The following is a 16,277-nucleotide window of genomic DNA, read 5'->3' as shown; positions in this document are numbered from 1 at the left end:
TCAGTACAGGCCTTCCGTCAAAACGCTTTCGAGATGCACCTTGAATTTCTTTACATCCCCCGTGGGGTAGTCTAGGTTTTTATGACAAAGAGTCTTGAAAAACCGACACCGGTGCCGGACCGGGACGGCTTCCGGTTGTGGGGTAGCAACACTGGGTCAAGAGTCATTTTCACACGAAAGGGCGCACGCCTTTCCTAGTTGGTGAGGTACTTTGGTCGTTTCGAGTTATGCGGTCTAATAAGTTTCGTAAAAGTTATTGTATTGTGCGTAAGAGGATTGAGGTCTTGGACTTTCTGTTCTTCGTGTTCTCTACCGCTGTTTATTGGGTTTTGTTACGATAGTCGTCGGAGTTTTGGTGAATTCAATTTGAGTTGAACAGAACTCGGATTTCGAACCAGAAAATCTCCCTTATCACGTCAACCACCAATCGACTGTTCAAGTGATATTTCGACACTCTCTGGTGCGAGATATTTGGGTGACTATTTGAATTATCTGCCCCGAGGCATGGCCCAATCGCTCTTTCAGGTCGGCGGCGGACTTGGACATTGTACTTCACAAACGCGTTCTGCCAGTTGACAGAGACACCACTATACTCTATTTAAGCAGCAAGTTTCGGAGGACACTTCTCAGCGTTGAATCAACAAGATGGTGTGCTATGAATCATACTGAGTAATGGGATCTGCGTGCCTCCAATTGGTTAAAACACCAGTCCCGCAATCCTACAATGTGCCCGATGCAGTAACGTAAGCTCGCTGGCCGACATGACGCATTGGACCCTTATTCTTCGGGCGCAGGGGTCCTTGCACTGTCAAACGACGCCCTTTGGAGGTTTCCCCAATGAATAAGGTACATCCACCAACTCAACTCATCAACCCACATATTTGTTTAATATTCGTTTACAATACAGAGCTCGATGGAAAAATAAATAGAGAGGCGCACACACTGGTTTCGGGGTTTGAGCTACGAAAGTCGCGCGCATCCTGATCAGAGGATTTACTGCCGAGTCATTTGGATTTTGCAAGTTTCAGCACAACTTCACGAGTCACATCCTAGTGCTCCATCGCCGCCACGACATCCCATCGACTAATTCAGCCTCAGCATGACAAAGACAAGCCTTTTCGAAGACTATGTGGTCACCGATAGAGGCGGCGTGATCGAAAATAGACATGCAGTCCACGCTGCAGTCGTCGACGCTGATGGCAAGGTCCTCTATGCAGTCGGCAATCCTTCACGAATGACGCTGGCTCGCTCCGCATCTAAGCCAGCGCAAGCTCTCGCAGTGCTTGAAACCCCAGGCTTCGACAAGTACGGCTTCGACGGAGCTGATATAGCTTTGATGTGTGCATCTCACAACAGCGAAGACCGGCACGTCTCGAGGGCAAAGTCAATGTTATCCAAGGTTGGGGCGCAAGAGTCGGACTTGCGGTGCGGCGGTCACCCTTCAATCTGTCCAGTCGTGGATAGGTCCTGGATCAGGGTTGGATATACGCCAACCGAGATTAACAACAATTGCTCTGGTAAACATGCGGGCATGTTGGGCGGCGCGGAGGCTCTAGGTGCGAGTTTCGAAGACTATCACCTCCCTAGCCATCCGATCCAAGAAAAGGTGAAGCAGGTTGTTGAAGACTTGAGCGGGCTTGACGGTGACGAGATCAAGTGGGCCATTGACGGCTGCAATCTTCCTGCACCCGGGCAACCTCTCTATTCGATGGGTCGCATGTATGCTGCCTTTGCCGCCGCCGCGGATGCTAATGAAGAGGACGGAAGCGTCCAACCGGTGAGAGTGAAACATATGTCCGATATCTACAACGCCATGGCGACGTACCCTGAGATGGTCGGCGGAGAGGGGCGTTTCTGCACTATCCTAATGGAAGCGTTCGAAGGCAGTCTTATCGGCAAAGTTGGCGCAGACGGATGTTACACCATCGGTATCCGCGCATCAGGGTCCACGAGGAAGCTTGGCGCGGAGGGGGCCGTTGGCATTGCAGTTAAAATCGAGGACGGGAGCCTCGAAATCCTCTATGCTGCTGTTCCTGAGATACTGGATCAGCTTCGAATTGGGACGCCAGAGATGCGACGTAAATTGGTGAGCTTCCATCACTTGAAGCGTACCAACACCATGGGTGTTGAGACGGGTCAGGTCACACACGCCTTCAGCGTTCGCCGTGTCGATTGAGTTGTATTACGGGCCCTTTTCAGTGGTGGTGTACTTCTCAAAATGGTAGCGATGGATTGATAATAGTCATAGAGGGTTGCTTTCTCTCACTGGATGATACAGCAAGATAGATGAGTTCATATTACCAAGCAATTGCGGGGTGACTCACTTTCACCTATTATGAACATGAATACCTCCTCAGTGAAGTGAGGTTGTATCCCAATGTCTTTCCTCCATTGAGTGAAACCAGCGGCCCGGGTTTAAGCCTGGGGATGCAGAATCTGAGGGACTGAAGTTAGGCCGACTGAAGTAAGCAAAGCTTCGCAATCACATACCGAAACATGTGTGCCTAGCGCTTACTGGCACTGCACTAGAATGCCCCTCGTCTTATTCCCGTTTGCTGCGCGCGTGGGTGAGTCGATGCATCCCCGCACGCCATGGTACCTACTTGAGGAGCCACTGAAGACCAAAGTAAGGGAAGTGATGTAGTAATCACATGCGTCTTGCTTGGCCTTGAGTGCCAGTATAAACTGGATCACACCCTGTCACCGGCAGTGATAACACGTCCACACGATCAGCGGGCTTTTCTGCGAATCTCGTAGATTGGCAGTAATCTGAGGGTCTGGACTGGCGAAATTCAGGTGTTTGTTAATCATGGTCGACGGGAAAGCCTCGAGACTACCGCCAAGCCCAAGGGGCTTACTTAGGTCATGATGCTATACGAAACTCGCAGATGATCTATATATCCAACGCTTCCCCCTCATCCGCTTGAATTCAATTCTTCTTCCATAATCATATTGTTTTCGACCATTTATTACACAGTAAGTCATCGAAATTACCTCATTTACATCACACATCATGTCTTCCATCGCCAGAGATGACAAGACCTCACCGTCATTCATCCCTCTTGCCGGCGTAGCTCAGGACGGCTGGTCAACGGAGAATGAAGCAACGGCAACGTGCCTCTGTGGCGCCGTTCAGCTCTCATTTGTAAGATTTCACATCAATTCATCCCATAACACCAACCCAAAGCCCAAGAATCATCGCACTAACAGCCCCTATCAGCCAACCCAAGGCCGCGGCCTCCTCAATCGCTTCATCTGTCACTGCACAGACTGCCGTAAAATCTCCTCCTCAATGTTTTGCTCCAACTTCTCCGTTGCCGACAGCCACCTGCGCCACATCCGCGGTAAGGAGAACCTGAAGTCTTTCAGCCAGTCTCGAACCATCGCGACTGGCAACGATATGGCAAATCACTTCTGCGGCACCTGTGGCACGCTCATGTACCGCGTCAGCTCCGGTCTACCAGGTATGAGCATTCTCAGGCTCGGTACTGTCGATGATTTCCGCCTCGTGGAGACGAAGCTCAGGCCGCAGGTCGAGCAGTTTATCGACACGCGCGCATCTTGGTTGAAGCCGGTTGAGGGCGTCATGCAGTTGGATCGGATGCTTACAGCACAAGACATCAAGAGTCTCTTATAGATGATCCATATTATTGACTATGTTTAATGCTGCTCAATTTGAACGTCCATGTGTACTGACATGGAAAGGCAGCGGCCTCAAAAGTCCAGACTAATCGAAAATTTGTACACATTAGATCAAAGCCCGTATCTCCCAGTGGTATCATACTGCTACATGCTCTTCCCTCTTCACAATTTCACCGGTCTTCTGATTCTTCAGGTAGAAATGCACCTTTTTCCGTGGCGGAATCGTGGCTTCCGGCGGTTCTCGAAAGTTCATCGCAACTATTCGTCTCTCTTCGGGCACGAATCCACCACTGCCTTCATCAGAGGTATCGAAGGCGTCCAACTCGATGATATCGCCGAGAGCGATATTATGCTCAATCTCAACCACCCGCTTTGCGATAGACCATGTCAAATTCCTCTCCCAAATATTCCTTTCGGGCTGCATGAGCTTCTTCATCAACCTTAGGGCCTCGAGTCGCAGCCTTAGGTGGCGGCACCTGATGACCACCATGAAGAGGAGAGAGCTATAGCCGAGCTCGAGGACGCTTTCGGTTCCCCAGCCTGCTGAGGACTTGGACGCCTCTGAAGGGCCTTCCGCTTGTGATGCCAGAACGACGATGGCGCGGAATTTGTCCGTGTGCGCATCATATACGCACTCGCCTTCGTCTTTCTTTTCAGAAGCCAAAAGGGCAATCCTGGCCACGAGATAACGAATGTCTAGCAACCGTATCATGTCCTCCTCCTTGCTGGTATACCTCTCCTCTTTCTTCATCTCCCTGTATGCCTTGTACCATGCATCTAGATCAATGAGGATGAATTGTCGAAGCCATTTCGCGTCTGGTTCTGGACCTTCCTTTCCGGTCTCAAGCCAGCGGTCGGTAATACACGCACATTCCATGTGCCGGACAAGGCGTACGTGAATCGTCAAGAGTCGAGCGTGAGCTTCTGCGACATTCTGGATCCGGTTGGTCGAGGTCGATACGGGTTGGCGCACTGTTGGAAAGGTCGTTGGGTTGATACCGTATCGGTATGGCGCGATGCTAAGCTGCCGCATGACTGGTGTGATGTGGTTCCGCAGAAAGTCAGACTCATTATGTATCTCATTCAGGATGTTGATCCCGTGCCGGCAGTGAGTAGTGGCGTCTTTTGGGTTCCGACGGATCAGCTCTATGTAGATGAAAAGCACACAGACGAAGAGAATCAGCGCGCGGTCTGTCGTTGTGCGGAGGAGCTTGATCGCCTCGTTGTAGTGCCACACAGCAAAGGAGCTTGCTTCCCATGATCCGTTGCTGAATGTCTCGTACACGGAGCTGAGCGCCAGCACAGCATGGCTGGCCACAGGTTCTTGGTCCGACATTTGGATCACGACATTAGTCCAGAAGTATGAGTTGAGTGACCCAGCAAAGGCCGGCGCCGTAACCTTGCGGTAAAAGTCCATCGTCCGCTCGGCGTAGACAATGCTGGCTCTGGTCTGCTGTGAAGCCCGAATCGAAGTTGCGTTGTTCACGGGGCATGATCTCAAGAGTTGCGCCCAGGAGTACGTCGTCGTCGGCGGGGAGATATAACCGTCACATTTGCGGCCGGTGGAGATGCATCTCGCGCAGGATGGACGCGCCTCGTCGCATTTGATTCGTCGGATCTTGCAGGTTGTACAACCCGTCTTTACTCTTTGTGTGCCTATTCGGGCCATTGCGGTGGTCCACTCAAAGGTTGACTAGATGGCCGTGATAGTTCAGGCGTGAAGCCATTCCATTACATCCAGCCGTTTCAACTAGGTCGTCCAACGAGAGGTGCGATATTGGTCCAGCTGAAAACACAAAGAGTGATAATGCGGGGGGGACGTACTCGTTATATCAATCATATAGATCTAATGATAAATAACCGGGGGCAACACAGATCCTGTGTAGAACAGATTAACTTGTCAAGGCTTGGAGATCAATCTTAGACTTCGAGGTTTAAGCAGCTGACCTGAACTAGCCGCTTGAACCAACATCCGCAACAGCCAAGTGTTGGCAGCGGGTCTGGGGGAGTATTGGTTTCGAAACGAGATTTCTGGGGATTTCAAAGAGCTTAGACAAGTTCGGATGCCGTGGGGCATTTAACGAACACACCAATAGGTAGTTTGTAAACACCAAAAGCTTACCTGCCCGTGCCAGACTTGGTTTTTTGAGATGAAACTGTTCGGCTATCGGCGGCGTGCCAAATGGGAACAATATGTTGACAATTGATAGAACCTTGACTGTCAGTAGAGAAGTATGGGGTCGTGTGTAGAGCTGACATCCTGCAATATGCATGATTCGAAGTTCAAAATCACTGGTGAGGTTCATGTAGCGATTCGAGAACGCTGAGTACGTGCAAGAATGAGGAAACTAGAATTGCGAAGTGAAATTAGTTTCTGACTCTGCAGCTTAGGAACATGGTCTGGGGAAGCATAGACAAACCTAGCTGATCGTAGGGCTGAAGGACCAAGCAGCCGGTATGCACAATAAAGTGCAGTAGCGTACAACCCTAATGGACGAGCCGCGATATGTGGAAGTGTTCACCGCTCACCTTGCCGGGGTGAGGCGCTCACCGATCAGCCCGCACTCACCGGGGGATCGATGGTCCAGACCGCCATAGACCGTAGAATGCATTTGGACTGGTGCAAGACCGAAGCGAGCCAACAAAAAGCTCCCCTGAGAATAGACCAATTACAGCTAAGCTTCCTTCGGAAGCCTCCGGCCTGAGCACCGCCGCCCTTGTTGCGATTTCCCTCCCCCCCTTCACCGCATTTCTTCAACAACACCCCGCCACCATTCCTGCAATTGCCACCTCCCATCCATCGTCCGCGGGTGTTCCCTCGAGCAGGTTCGGAAATGACCTGATACGCGTGGCGACTGCCGTCGAAATGCCACCCAATCGAACCCATCCAACATGTCGCCGTTTCGCCCGCTGCGGCCGCGGCCATTAGCCGAAGGGTCACCGGCCAACCTACGGCAGAACCCCGATTCCAATCCTGATCCCAATGCCGAGCCCGGTACCGGTACCGTACGCGGTCCCGGCCTTGGGCCTGGTCGACCTAACATCAGCCTTCGCCGTCCTGCGCGGCCACGCAAGACCAACATCGCCTGTGATCCGTGCCGGAGGCGAAAGACAAAGGTGGGCCTTGGCCTCCCCTGTCTTGCGTTTGCCCTGCGGCGTTGTTTCTCGACGTGCCAATCAGTTTACATGCTTTGGATCCCTCCGCAAGGTGCTAATTGCCGTCTTGATAGTGCGATGGACGGCTCCCACGATGTGTTATGTGTGATCACCGAACGGAAAATTGCGAATACACCTATACCGTCCGACATCGTGTAACTCTTGCCGAAGTGGAGCAGTCCAAACGAGGTGGCCCTGCCGAGATACTCGAATCTCTTCGAACACTTCCGCCAGAACAAGCCCTCGAATTGTTTCGCAAACTACGCAACGAGACGCCCGGACGTGCTTTGAATCTTGCACGCCCATCCGATCAGCAACACCTTAGAGGCCTTCTCCCACCCACGCAGAACAGCCTTGGTTTCGAATTGACGATTCGACACCCTGTGGCATATCCTGCCCTGTTCCCGGTGCCGTACACGGACTTGACTCTCGGAGCCTTACTCCAGCCTGTGACGAAGGCATGGTTGCAAGGGCAGCAGGGGCAGCAAGATGCGTATGTCAATCTTATCAATTCTCTAATACAGATCCTCATTGTCAGGGGAGCCTGTGAACGTACCTTCAACCGGCACTGCCATCACAAGATGGCTCGAGGCTCGACCGAATGCCACCATGGCGTACTGACTTATAAGTCACAGGTCTTCAAGACAGGTCTCCCCTTTCGGGGGTCCATACCTGACTCCCGAGCGAGATGAGGACGCAAGTTCAGGATCAAAAACCGGTTCACCTGATCATACAGGGGCTGTGAATCCCAAACCACTCTTCGACGAACGATTACGTCTGCTTGATGTCAGCAAGTGGACAAACATCCCTATACCGAACGACCTTGCCATCAGTGTTATATCGCACTATCTTGACATTGATTACGCTACGATACCCCTTTTCGACGCCGACCTGTTTGTACGAGATTTGGTTAATGTTCAACATTTCTTTTGCTCTCCGTTTCTTGTCACTGCCGTGTTGAGTTGGGCATGTGTATGTTGCCCATCATCCCCATTGCAATCATCAGGTGCTGACACAAACAGCAAGCATATACGACCCTCCATACCGATGCCGCCGCTTTCAGTGTAGCTCTTTTCGCGGAATCTCAGCAGTACTTCTCTGATCAGCAGCAACCCAATAGCGTTACAACAGTCGCTGCACTTCAAATCCTAAGCATGTGCGCCGTGACGTACGGCAAAGATGACATGAGTCTTCGGTTCCTACAAGAAAGTGTCAGGTTGGGTAAAGCGATGGGCCTCTTCAATGTTCAGTCCGAGGCCGAATCTGCGACCGTCTGGCTTGGCGGCCATACAGAGTGGACGAGAGCGGCGTCATACACGGCCTGGGGCGTTTACAATTGGGTATCGTGAGTAGCCTTTACCCTATAAACGTTGCTATTGAGAGACGCCTCTAACCCACGTAGGGTATATTCCCTCCACTACCGCGTCCACGAAATCCACACACCGCCGTTGCTGCCGATGCCTAGAGATCTGGTCTTATTTCTACCAAGCGACGATCCGAGGTCAGCCAAGACCGCATTCCATGCCCAGCTCCTCAGTGCCGCGAGCGATATGTGGGTTATCTTCAAGGACATACTGGAAAGATTCTACGGCCCTCAATACCACAGCGCCACGCTCGAGTCGACACTGAGATTCGCAGAAGGGACATATCACCGTCTACTTTGCTGGTCTGGCGCACTCTCTCTGGATATGGCAAGAGGCGAAGAAAGTAACCACAGCGTCATGCTATTGCAGTACGTCTGGCCTAGACCTGAATCCCATGATGCGTTTCGACTAACATTGGCCCAACAGCGTTTACTTCCACGCCGTGGTAACCGATCTATTCCGTCCTTTCCTCGCAACCGAGTACAAATCACAGCGCCTCTACTCCTTCAGCACACAGCACGCTACCCCCGAAGCAGTCTATGCCTCGTCCATTACACAGCTCAAGCGACTACTCCTGCTCTACCGCCTGAGATACAAGAACGCGAATTACTCCGTCCTCTGGCAGACTGCAGTCGTCTACGTCGCCAACGCCATGATCCAAGAAGGGGGACTATCACTACGGGCTGACGGCCAACCCGGAAATGAATGGAAGTTCTATTTGGACGTCTGCCTCGCAGGCCTAGAGGACTTGTACGCGTCGTTCCCCGTCTTTGGGTCAATCGCCCAGGGCATGGTGGGCATGGCGCTGCGACACTCGGCGATACGAACAAACAAGGCCACCCGCGTCCTGGCGCAACTCGATGATATCGAGCGGCGGCACGCATCTCTCAAAGGCATGACGGACAAGACGGAGGCGCGGTGGATCATCGACTTGAACCTTGCGACGACTGATTTCGAGGGTGCTCAAGCTCGCAACCTCGTCGAAGAGCTTCAGAAGTTGATGGTTGAGCAGACCGAGTCTGAGAATCTGGGTGATGATGGAAAACAATGAGGCGTTTATACCGTGACTTTTCGAGCTGTCCATGGGAAATGCACCGACACGGATCTACTTTTTGCGGTATTGAACTTCTTGCCGTAGAAAAATATCACCTCATCCTCGACAATCTTTGTCGTTCTAACGCAATATATCAATCAAGACTTTCTGCGATACACGGTGTGGGAACTTGATAAGTGATAAATTGGGAAGGCAGCTCTGTATTGAAGCGTAGCTGATACAGACAACAAGAGCCCTTCATTGAACAATTCGGAAGAGTTTTGGATCATGTTGATGACCGCGACTACTTGGTTTGATGTGACGCTGCGCTGTCCGTGAAAAGAACATGCTGGTGTTCTGTAGAAAATCATGGGAAGCAGCACTAGGGGAAGACATCGCGTAAATCACCCGGCATGTATTCTTTTCTCACTGGTTACGGAGCTTGTGTTATATTGCATCTCGATGAGGAAGCTTATGGAGTGAACAGGTAGTTCTGGAAGAGCCAAATCAAAGGTCTCGGGGAGGCAGACAGGGAAATGTCGGCAGAAAACCATCTTGATCTGTTCCGCCCGCATCTCAGTGATCTCTCCCCCTCCAAAACCTTCCAAGCATCTTCAAAGAGACGCATAGTCTAAGGAAGGTCATCAACGACGTGTCTTCGAGATATCGTACAGCTTGGCGTCCCTCGAACGTACGAATCATCCTCACGAGATTGATTCGCGTATCTTGCTAGTGGCCTTTGAAACAGTTAGTGTTGATTCGGTTTCGGAGGAAGGAATTCTCTAGCCAGTGTAGCCAAATCACCGGAGGAAGTAAGAGTCGGACTCAGGGGACAGCTCACCACTATGATCATCGCATCATTGATCACTGTCGACATCGCCTCTGTAAGGCTCTCCGTAGAGCCTAGCCCACCTTTGCTTTGCCTCCTCGTCCAAAGGCCGACCTTGGATGTGCCCGCCAAACAACATCAACCTATCCCAGTAGTCAAAGCACCGCGAACTAAACATCAACTTCATGGTCAGCTCAAACACTGGCTCGGTGCCATCCCTCCCAATGTGAGTGACTAGCCAGGTAAACGTGGTTAAAACGTTGGAAAGCTCTCCATCCACCGTTCGAATAGCGGCAATTGCGTCGTCAGAAGATCGGCCAACGTTGCCATCATCGCCTGTAGTCACGTCGACGCCCAATAATTCTGCGCAAGAGGCAATAAGTCGATCGGCGTGTACGTCGCCCGTCTTCTAAGCGGACGCCGCTTCGTTCCAAATCCTCATCGTCTCGTTGCGCGTCGGAAGTAGACAGTCTTCGAAGGCCTTTCGCACCTGAGCCTTTCCCAGATCTTCATTGTCGATGTTGATGCGAGTTTTGAGTTCTCGAGCACATTTGGCCACATGCTCTCCGTCAGCTAGATCTATATGGAGTAATCTGTGAAGAGTGCGACGATCGATCTTGGAGATGCGATCGGCATCGGCGGCGTCGAACTCAGCAATCAGCTTTTGAAGATCGATCCCTCCGGGTAATTTGCGTCTTGCGGCAGGCTGATTTTCTAACCCAGGCCACGTGAGATGGCCATCTAGGTCTAATGTGACGGACTTGTCGATGAGCCCTGCGTTCTGACCCTGTCGGATCTTTTTGATAAAGACTTTGTAGTAGTCCTTGGTGTCTTGGATACTCTTGTCAAGTGGGATGCATGGACCGGAGGGACTACCGACATTTCTGTCCTCGGCTTCGAGCTCATATGACACCTGCGTATCCCCATTGTCCGGGTCAGAATATGAGTCGAAAGTCACCGCCTCAGACCAGGGCGATCGAACCGACATCTTTGGCGCTGACCATATCTGATGATCGAGTTGATCCTGATAGGGCTCCAGGGCCTTGAGGCAAATCTCTTCATCGGCCATAGGACGCCAAAGATTGGGGTTGGACTGAACGTGCTTTGGAAGGAATAAACCATGCATCAGCGTATCCCTCGTCCTCCTGCCCATGTTAGGCCACTTTTCATTAGTGTACCCAGCGAAACCCAAAGTGTAGATGTCGGGCATCATCAGCAGGGCGGTGAGCTCTGGGGAGGGCGGTGCTCGAGTTCCATGGTTCAGAGGCATGGTAATTTCTGATCCTTCCCAAGAAGGGGGCACGATCTCTAGCCAGTCCTCCTCGTCAAGTTCCATCTCATCAATGTACTTGAAAACAACATCGGTATTGATGTCCTCGTCGTTGATCACGAAGGCGTCAAGCTTCCTATCGTTGCCGTAAAAGTAGTCCACGGCGCGAAAGATGTGGACGTAGGCCGAGAGCTTGAGTTCCTCGTGGATCCGAAAGTAGTGCGGCCCATACAATATCATCTGGGCAAGCGAAACCAAAGGAACAGGCTTCATGGGCTTCTTCGCCCCCTTCTCGGCTCCTAGATCAAGAGCGTGGTAGCAGTCATGATAAATGATGGCTAAGATCAAGGCAAGGATTGGAGACACAATATCTTGCTCGTACTTGGCAAGGAACGCGTCAATTTCACTCATGAGACCTTTTGGGATGCTTATTCCCTGCATCTTCGGCATCATCAGTCTAAAGTGCCTCCACTTGTCCTCTCTCGTGTCAGATATGGCGGCGTAATCGGGCATAGTTTCTGCAGAGGCCACGAGTAAAGGACAGGTGTGGCCCGCAGCGAAGGCATCCTGCTGTTGTTTCTTGTATTCCGCTAACTCATTCTCTGGTACGGCTCGGAACTTGCTCCCGTAGCCTTGTTCCCTCGACAAGTGCTTCAGAAAGAGTACCTGATTGGGGCGAAGCATATCGACGGGCGGGATGATGAGACACGGAAGCGTCATGCTCGAGCCTGTGCGGGCAATGTATTCGTAGGTATTGTTTTTCAGCGAGCTCACCGCGACGCTGCGAGTGAATGCGGGCGTGAAGTCGGTCGCATTGATGCCGACGTAGTAAGAGTCAATCGTGAGCGGTTTGTCAATCGTGTACCGTCGATGACACCGTTTGAGTAGGGTAACGATGATGAAATTGCCGGGGTCGTTGAGGAAGACCACCTTTTCTGGATCATCTTGGGAAGAGGTGTAGCCATCGGTTGAGTTGTCTGGTGAGAATTGACGATCTTAAAGCTTGAAAAGAGTGCCGGCGAGTTGGATGGGTTTCGGCAGCCCATTGTCCTCTTCATTCTTGACGGCATCGGCTTCACCATCGTGCCGGTGGCGTGCGACAGCACCCTCCATGGTAGTGCTCTGGGGCCGAAAGAATGGGCTTCCGTATGATACCTGCCGGGAATTTGAGGACCCACCGTCGAGAAGTCGGCGTGGCGGTTGAGGGGAGAGGTAGAGAACTTCGGGAAGCAACAGAAGAGGCAGATTTGAAGATGGGATGCCTATCATGTGGGAGAGGCAGTCGCGAGTGCGCAAGCTTTTGCGTAGGTTGAGTTTGACACGATATTTGAGTGGGCAAAAGGAAAGAAAGCATGCAGACTGCAATTGAAGGAAAGGCCGCGGTCTCCTTTATATGAATACAAGGCAGGAAGCGATGGAGACTTGGCCGAGGGAAGGTACCCAAGGTACCTTCGGTATTCGAGATGATGAGGTCAGTGAAGGAAAGAACAATTCAGAAGGTAAAGTAAGATGTATGTACAAAGGAAAGACCTACGCGAGCTTTGCTGCCTCGTAGTGGGAGTATTGAGTTTTCCGAGTTATTCTGGAGTGTCTTTCGAAGCTAAAAACAATTTCTTTGGGCATGGCCATTCTCATGCTGCGGCACCGGAAGGTTTGCAGTAAGTCAAGGACCTACTATGCTCAAGTTGTACTGAATCATTTCCAACTGTTCAATACCGAAAGGGAAAACGGGATGCGGGCGGCTTCAGATATTTGAATATGCTCTCCACGAGATCTACCTACCTACCCAAGGCTGACTTCCTCGCCTAGGTACCTCAGATGGGATCAGCTTCGGCATCATCAACAATAAGCTCCTCCTCCTTCTCTTCGACCTTCACCTTCTCAGCCCCCAGCACACTCTCACCTTCATGCTCCGGTCCCTCTCCCTCCCGCCAAGCTTCAGGCCCAAGATACGTCCTCGGCCAAATATTCATCGCAGTCTTCAGCCCATCCCCAACAGGCAACCCAGCATGCACGACCCTCCCATCCCCCGTCCCATTCTCATGCAAATTCACCCAAAACACTGCATTCCCCCTCACAGGTTTGAACGCGATGCCACCATCATTGTGCTTCCTCCACATAGTCCCTTCATCATCCAGCCTCCGATGCTGCGGCGTAACAACCTCAATCTTGGGAAACCACGTCTCGCCACCCGTACACTCGTCCTCCAAGATCGCAAAGAAGCTCGCCACCCGGTTCCACTTCCTTCTCCGTCCTGTCCTAACATCAGGTTGGAAATCATCGTACCAGTCGTGGTGGACGTTGAATCTCTGGCCCTTTGTATACCGCACCAACTGGGGCGGTCCAATCTCGTCCCGCCCGGGCGCCATCATCGTGCCCAGGAACCCTTCCGCCCTGGCGAGCACGCATTGCACGGCGACATCGTCGGCAGGGAGACCAGCAGACCAGGAGGTTCTATCTGGCGTTCCTTGCGTTCTGCCATTCTTGACGACATAGGAGGGTTTGAAGGCTGGTTCGCCTGCTTCCAGGAGGGATGCGATGTCTGCTTCGGAGAGGAAGTTGTGGATGTAGATTACCAAGGGATCGAGGGAGACGATTTGCGTGGTGTAGTTTTGGGATTGGCAGGCGTAGGGCTCCGATGTCAAGATCTCGGGTTCAGAAAAGGCATCATCTGTCGGTGGGGAGAGGATCCTGTTCAGTGATGTTTGGAGACGGGAGGGGATATTGTGTTGTTGGATGTACGGGAGGGAGATTGCTACGAGAGCCGTGTAGGCCGATAGCCCGAGAATCTTGGTGATTGCACTCATGATGTATCACCCATCCGAAGCGCTTCTACACGATTAAGGTACAATGGCGACGATGAAGAGACGTCATGGAGGGACAGAAGACGGGGAGTCTGGGGGGGGTGGCATCTTCATTTAAGACGGCATCTCAGACCCTGTCCAGGGTCCTACACCTATCTACCTGGCTACTCCGATCTGGTTCATCTACTTCGAATCTGTCCCCAATCCGAGGTTCCGAATGCTGCCTCAGATAGATCAAATGGAGCGTCGTCCTCCGACTGGGCGGAGAAACTCTTTCTTCACCCGGACCGCATCCCGTACCCCGCATTTTTGGGGTAGCTGTGCCTCACCGAGCCCCGCCGAAACCACTTGGGGCACGGCTCTCGGTGAGACATCGGTGAAGGTTGATGCCTTCTACAAAATCGTATATCAAACGCTTGACCACCTTCGTATCAAGATTTTTATAGCAAACAAGCGACAAGTAAGAGAGGGCAATGTTCATCACATAATCCACTGCGTCCATACTATCAAGTGGAATTAAAAAAAAAAAAAAGAACGAGGGAAGGCGGAGAGGTACGAGGCGTGTGTCACAATGGCTCCTTTAGTCCCTGCGCAGCACCAAACTTGTCCTTCATCAAACGTCAAACATGGTGACAGCAGTCACACGGTCCGGACGAAAGGCATTGCTTTGTAGCTCCATACCTTACTATACATATATGCAATGCTCCCAGACCCACAGGCAGCAAGTTGGTCTTCAAAATGTTTCCCACAGTGGTATCCACGGCTTCCTATATACCAGGACAATACGCGTACAGCAAGACCCGGCATAGCAGTCTGCAAAGAAATCGAACAACTTCTTATTCGCCTTTTTGCACAATCGCATCCACTCCGCCCCAGTGCTGTACGAGAATCAGGGGGTATGGCGAATGGTTCCAGGAAATGCCAAAAGCTCCGTCGCAAAAAGATCCCTAAACCATGGTAGCAAACGCCACGCAGGAAATGCATCGTTAAATTCGCTCTCTGTCGCTCTAGATCTGGCTGTGTCGCGCACGCTTCCGAGCGCTTCCTTGAGATGATGATGGGTGCAGCTTGTCGTTCTTCTCCCTCTTGAGCTTGTCGTCGAGGACACGGGCTTTTGGTAGTTAGCATAGTCATTATTTTCACCGTATTCGAGCGCCGCCACATACTAAGCACGTCGTATCCGAACTGGGGGTACTCCAAGCACAGAGAGCGGAACTCGTCCTCGGCCTCGGAGCGGAGGGTATGCGAGCGCATGGCCCAGAACTGTGCGACGGGAGCGCGGATGGTGGTGTCGTCCTTGCCAGTGTAGGCGTAGACGTAGCGGGCGTAGGCGATCTCGCCCTTGGCCGTCGAGTTGACGCAGTGGATCTTGGAACTGGCGAGCGAGCGGAGACTTGGGACACCGAACTTCTCAGCCAGGGTGTAAACGCGCGCGTGCTTCAGCAGCTGCGTGCCGTCTGCATCGACTTCGGGAGTCGAGGGGTCTTGCTCGAGTGTGCGCGAACCGGCAACCTTGCGGGGGAAGTACTCTCCTGTGTAGAGGAACTCGAGGAAGCATCCGACCGCGTCGAGGTCTTCACCAACGAGCTCGACTTGGCGCGGCTGTTGCGCATTGAGTCAGTAACGTCGGGGAAATGCAGAATGCGCCGGGTGAATGCCGCAACGTGGGAGGACCACTTACGCTACCATCGTCGCTGAACTGGGCGCAGGCCTCCTTGAAGAAGGGGCTTTGCATCAGAAGCGCCTGATGAGCTGTAACAATTGCTTCCGACTCGCCCTGCCCGACCAAGAGGGTGACGACGGGGCTGGACAGGTAGCTGACGAAAGTGGTGCGCGGCTCGACGGGGTCGCTCTCGCCGCCCTCGGCAAAGGGGAGTTCCTCAGCGTTGGCATCGCCCTCCTCGGCCATCTCGACGTCGGCGCCAGGATTGGCAGGGGCGTCCTCAACAATCTCGACGTCGTTGTTGAATTCTTCGGCCATTGTAACTGGTTCGGTCGCGAGTGTGCCTGATTTTACTTGAGAGAGTGATTCGATCAGACTGCGTCGGGCAGCACGGTTTGTCGCGACAGCAATCGGTCAATTGATCGCGTAGACGTTTGGAAAAGATCGGGCGCGTAAAGACAGGCGTAAAAGAACGTGGCGGGCGTCAATGTCTAGATTGAATTGAGATTGAATCAA

At 52.3% G+C, this 16,277-nt stretch overlaps 8 protein-coding genes across 8 annotated transcripts; 3 read left to right on the top strand and 5 right to left on the bottom strand.

The window, feature by feature from the left end:
• Positions 1-1,099: 1,099 nt before the first annotated feature.
• Positions 1,100-2,176, top strand: CCOS01_12661 (uncharacterized protein; the record flags this gene model as incomplete). The annotated part of the gene is made up of 1 exon (XM_060460809.1): positions 1,100-2,176. The coding sequence occupies one exon, from the start codon at positions 1,100-1,102 to the stop codon at positions 2,174-2,176; it is 1,077 nt and encodes a 358-aa protein (XP_060308857.1).
• An 837-nt stretch (positions 2,177-3,013) lies between these two features.
• On the top strand, positions 3,014-3,637 carry CCOS01_12660 (uncharacterized protein; the record flags this gene model as incomplete). The annotated part of the gene is made up of 2 exons (XM_060460808.1): positions 3,014-3,145; positions 3,221-3,637. The coding sequence occupies 2 exons, from the start codon at positions 3,014-3,016 to the stop codon at positions 3,635-3,637; spliced, it is 549 nt and encodes a 182-aa protein (XP_060308856.1).
• A 141-nt stretch (positions 3,638-3,778) lies between these two features.
• Positions 3,779-5,311, bottom strand: CCOS01_12659 (C6 zinc finger protein; the record flags this gene model as incomplete). The annotated part of the gene is made up of 1 exon (XM_060460807.1): positions 3,779-5,311. The coding sequence occupies one exon, from the start codon at positions 5,309-5,311 to the stop codon at positions 3,779-3,781; it is 1,533 nt and encodes a 510-aa protein (XP_060308855.1).
• Positions 5,312-6,534: 1,223 nt separating this feature from the next.
• On the top strand, positions 6,535-9,213 carry CCOS01_12658 (uncharacterized protein; the record flags this gene model as incomplete). The annotated part of the gene is made up of 6 exons (XM_060460806.1): positions 6,535-6,759; positions 6,873-7,291; positions 7,434-7,770; positions 7,821-8,143; positions 8,201-8,530; positions 8,589-9,213. The coding sequence occupies 6 exons, from the start codon at positions 6,535-6,537 to the stop codon at positions 9,211-9,213; spliced, it is 2,259 nt and encodes a 752-aa protein (XP_060308854.1).
• Positions 9,214-10,052: 839 nt separating this feature from the next.
• On the bottom strand, positions 10,053-10,421 carry CCOS01_12657 (uncharacterized protein; the record flags this gene model as incomplete). Its single annotated transcript, XM_060460805.1, has 1 exon — positions 10,053-10,421. A coding segment is annotated over one exon (369 nt), but the record flags the coding sequence as incomplete, so codon positions are not given.
• Positions 10,422-10,433: 12 nt separating this feature from the next.
• On the bottom strand, positions 10,434-12,407 carry CCOS01_12656 (uncharacterized protein; the record flags this gene model as incomplete). Its single annotated transcript, XM_060460804.1, has 2 exons — positions 10,434-12,271; positions 12,374-12,407. The coding sequence occupies 2 exons, from the start codon at positions 12,405-12,407 to the stop codon at positions 10,434-10,436; spliced, it is 1,872 nt and encodes a 623-aa protein (XP_060308852.1).
• Positions 12,408-13,108: 701 nt separating this feature from the next.
• CCOS01_12655 (2OG-Fe(II)oxygenase family Oxidoreductase) lies at positions 13,109-14,101 on the bottom strand (the record flags this gene model as incomplete). Its single annotated transcript, XM_060460803.1, has 1 exon — positions 13,109-14,101. One exon carries the CDS (start codon positions 14,099-14,101, stop codon positions 13,109-13,111), a length of 993 nt encoding a protein of 330 aa, XP_060308851.1.
• A 1,004-nt stretch (positions 14,102-15,105) lies between these two features.
• On the bottom strand, positions 15,106-16,079 carry CCOS01_12654 (uncharacterized protein; the record flags this gene model as incomplete). The annotated part of the gene is made up of 3 exons (XM_060460802.1): positions 15,106-15,209; positions 15,265-15,700; positions 15,780-16,079. 3 exons carry the CDS (start codon positions 16,077-16,079, stop codon positions 15,106-15,108), a joined length of 840 nt encoding a protein of 279 aa, XP_060308850.1.
• Between the last annotated feature and the right edge of the window lie 198 nt (positions 16,080-16,277).

Source organism: Colletotrichum costaricense, assembly GCF_030867565.1.
Source record: "Colletotrichum costaricense strain IMI 309622 chromosome Unknown Scaffold_15.1, whole genome shotgun sequence".
Taxonomy (NCBI): domain Eukaryota; kingdom Fungi; phylum Ascomycota; class Sordariomycetes; order Glomerellales; family Glomerellaceae; genus Colletotrichum; species Colletotrichum costaricense.
The sequence above is the reverse complement of the archived record's forward strand: the minus strand, read 5'-3'. Positions and strand labels throughout refer to the sequence as shown.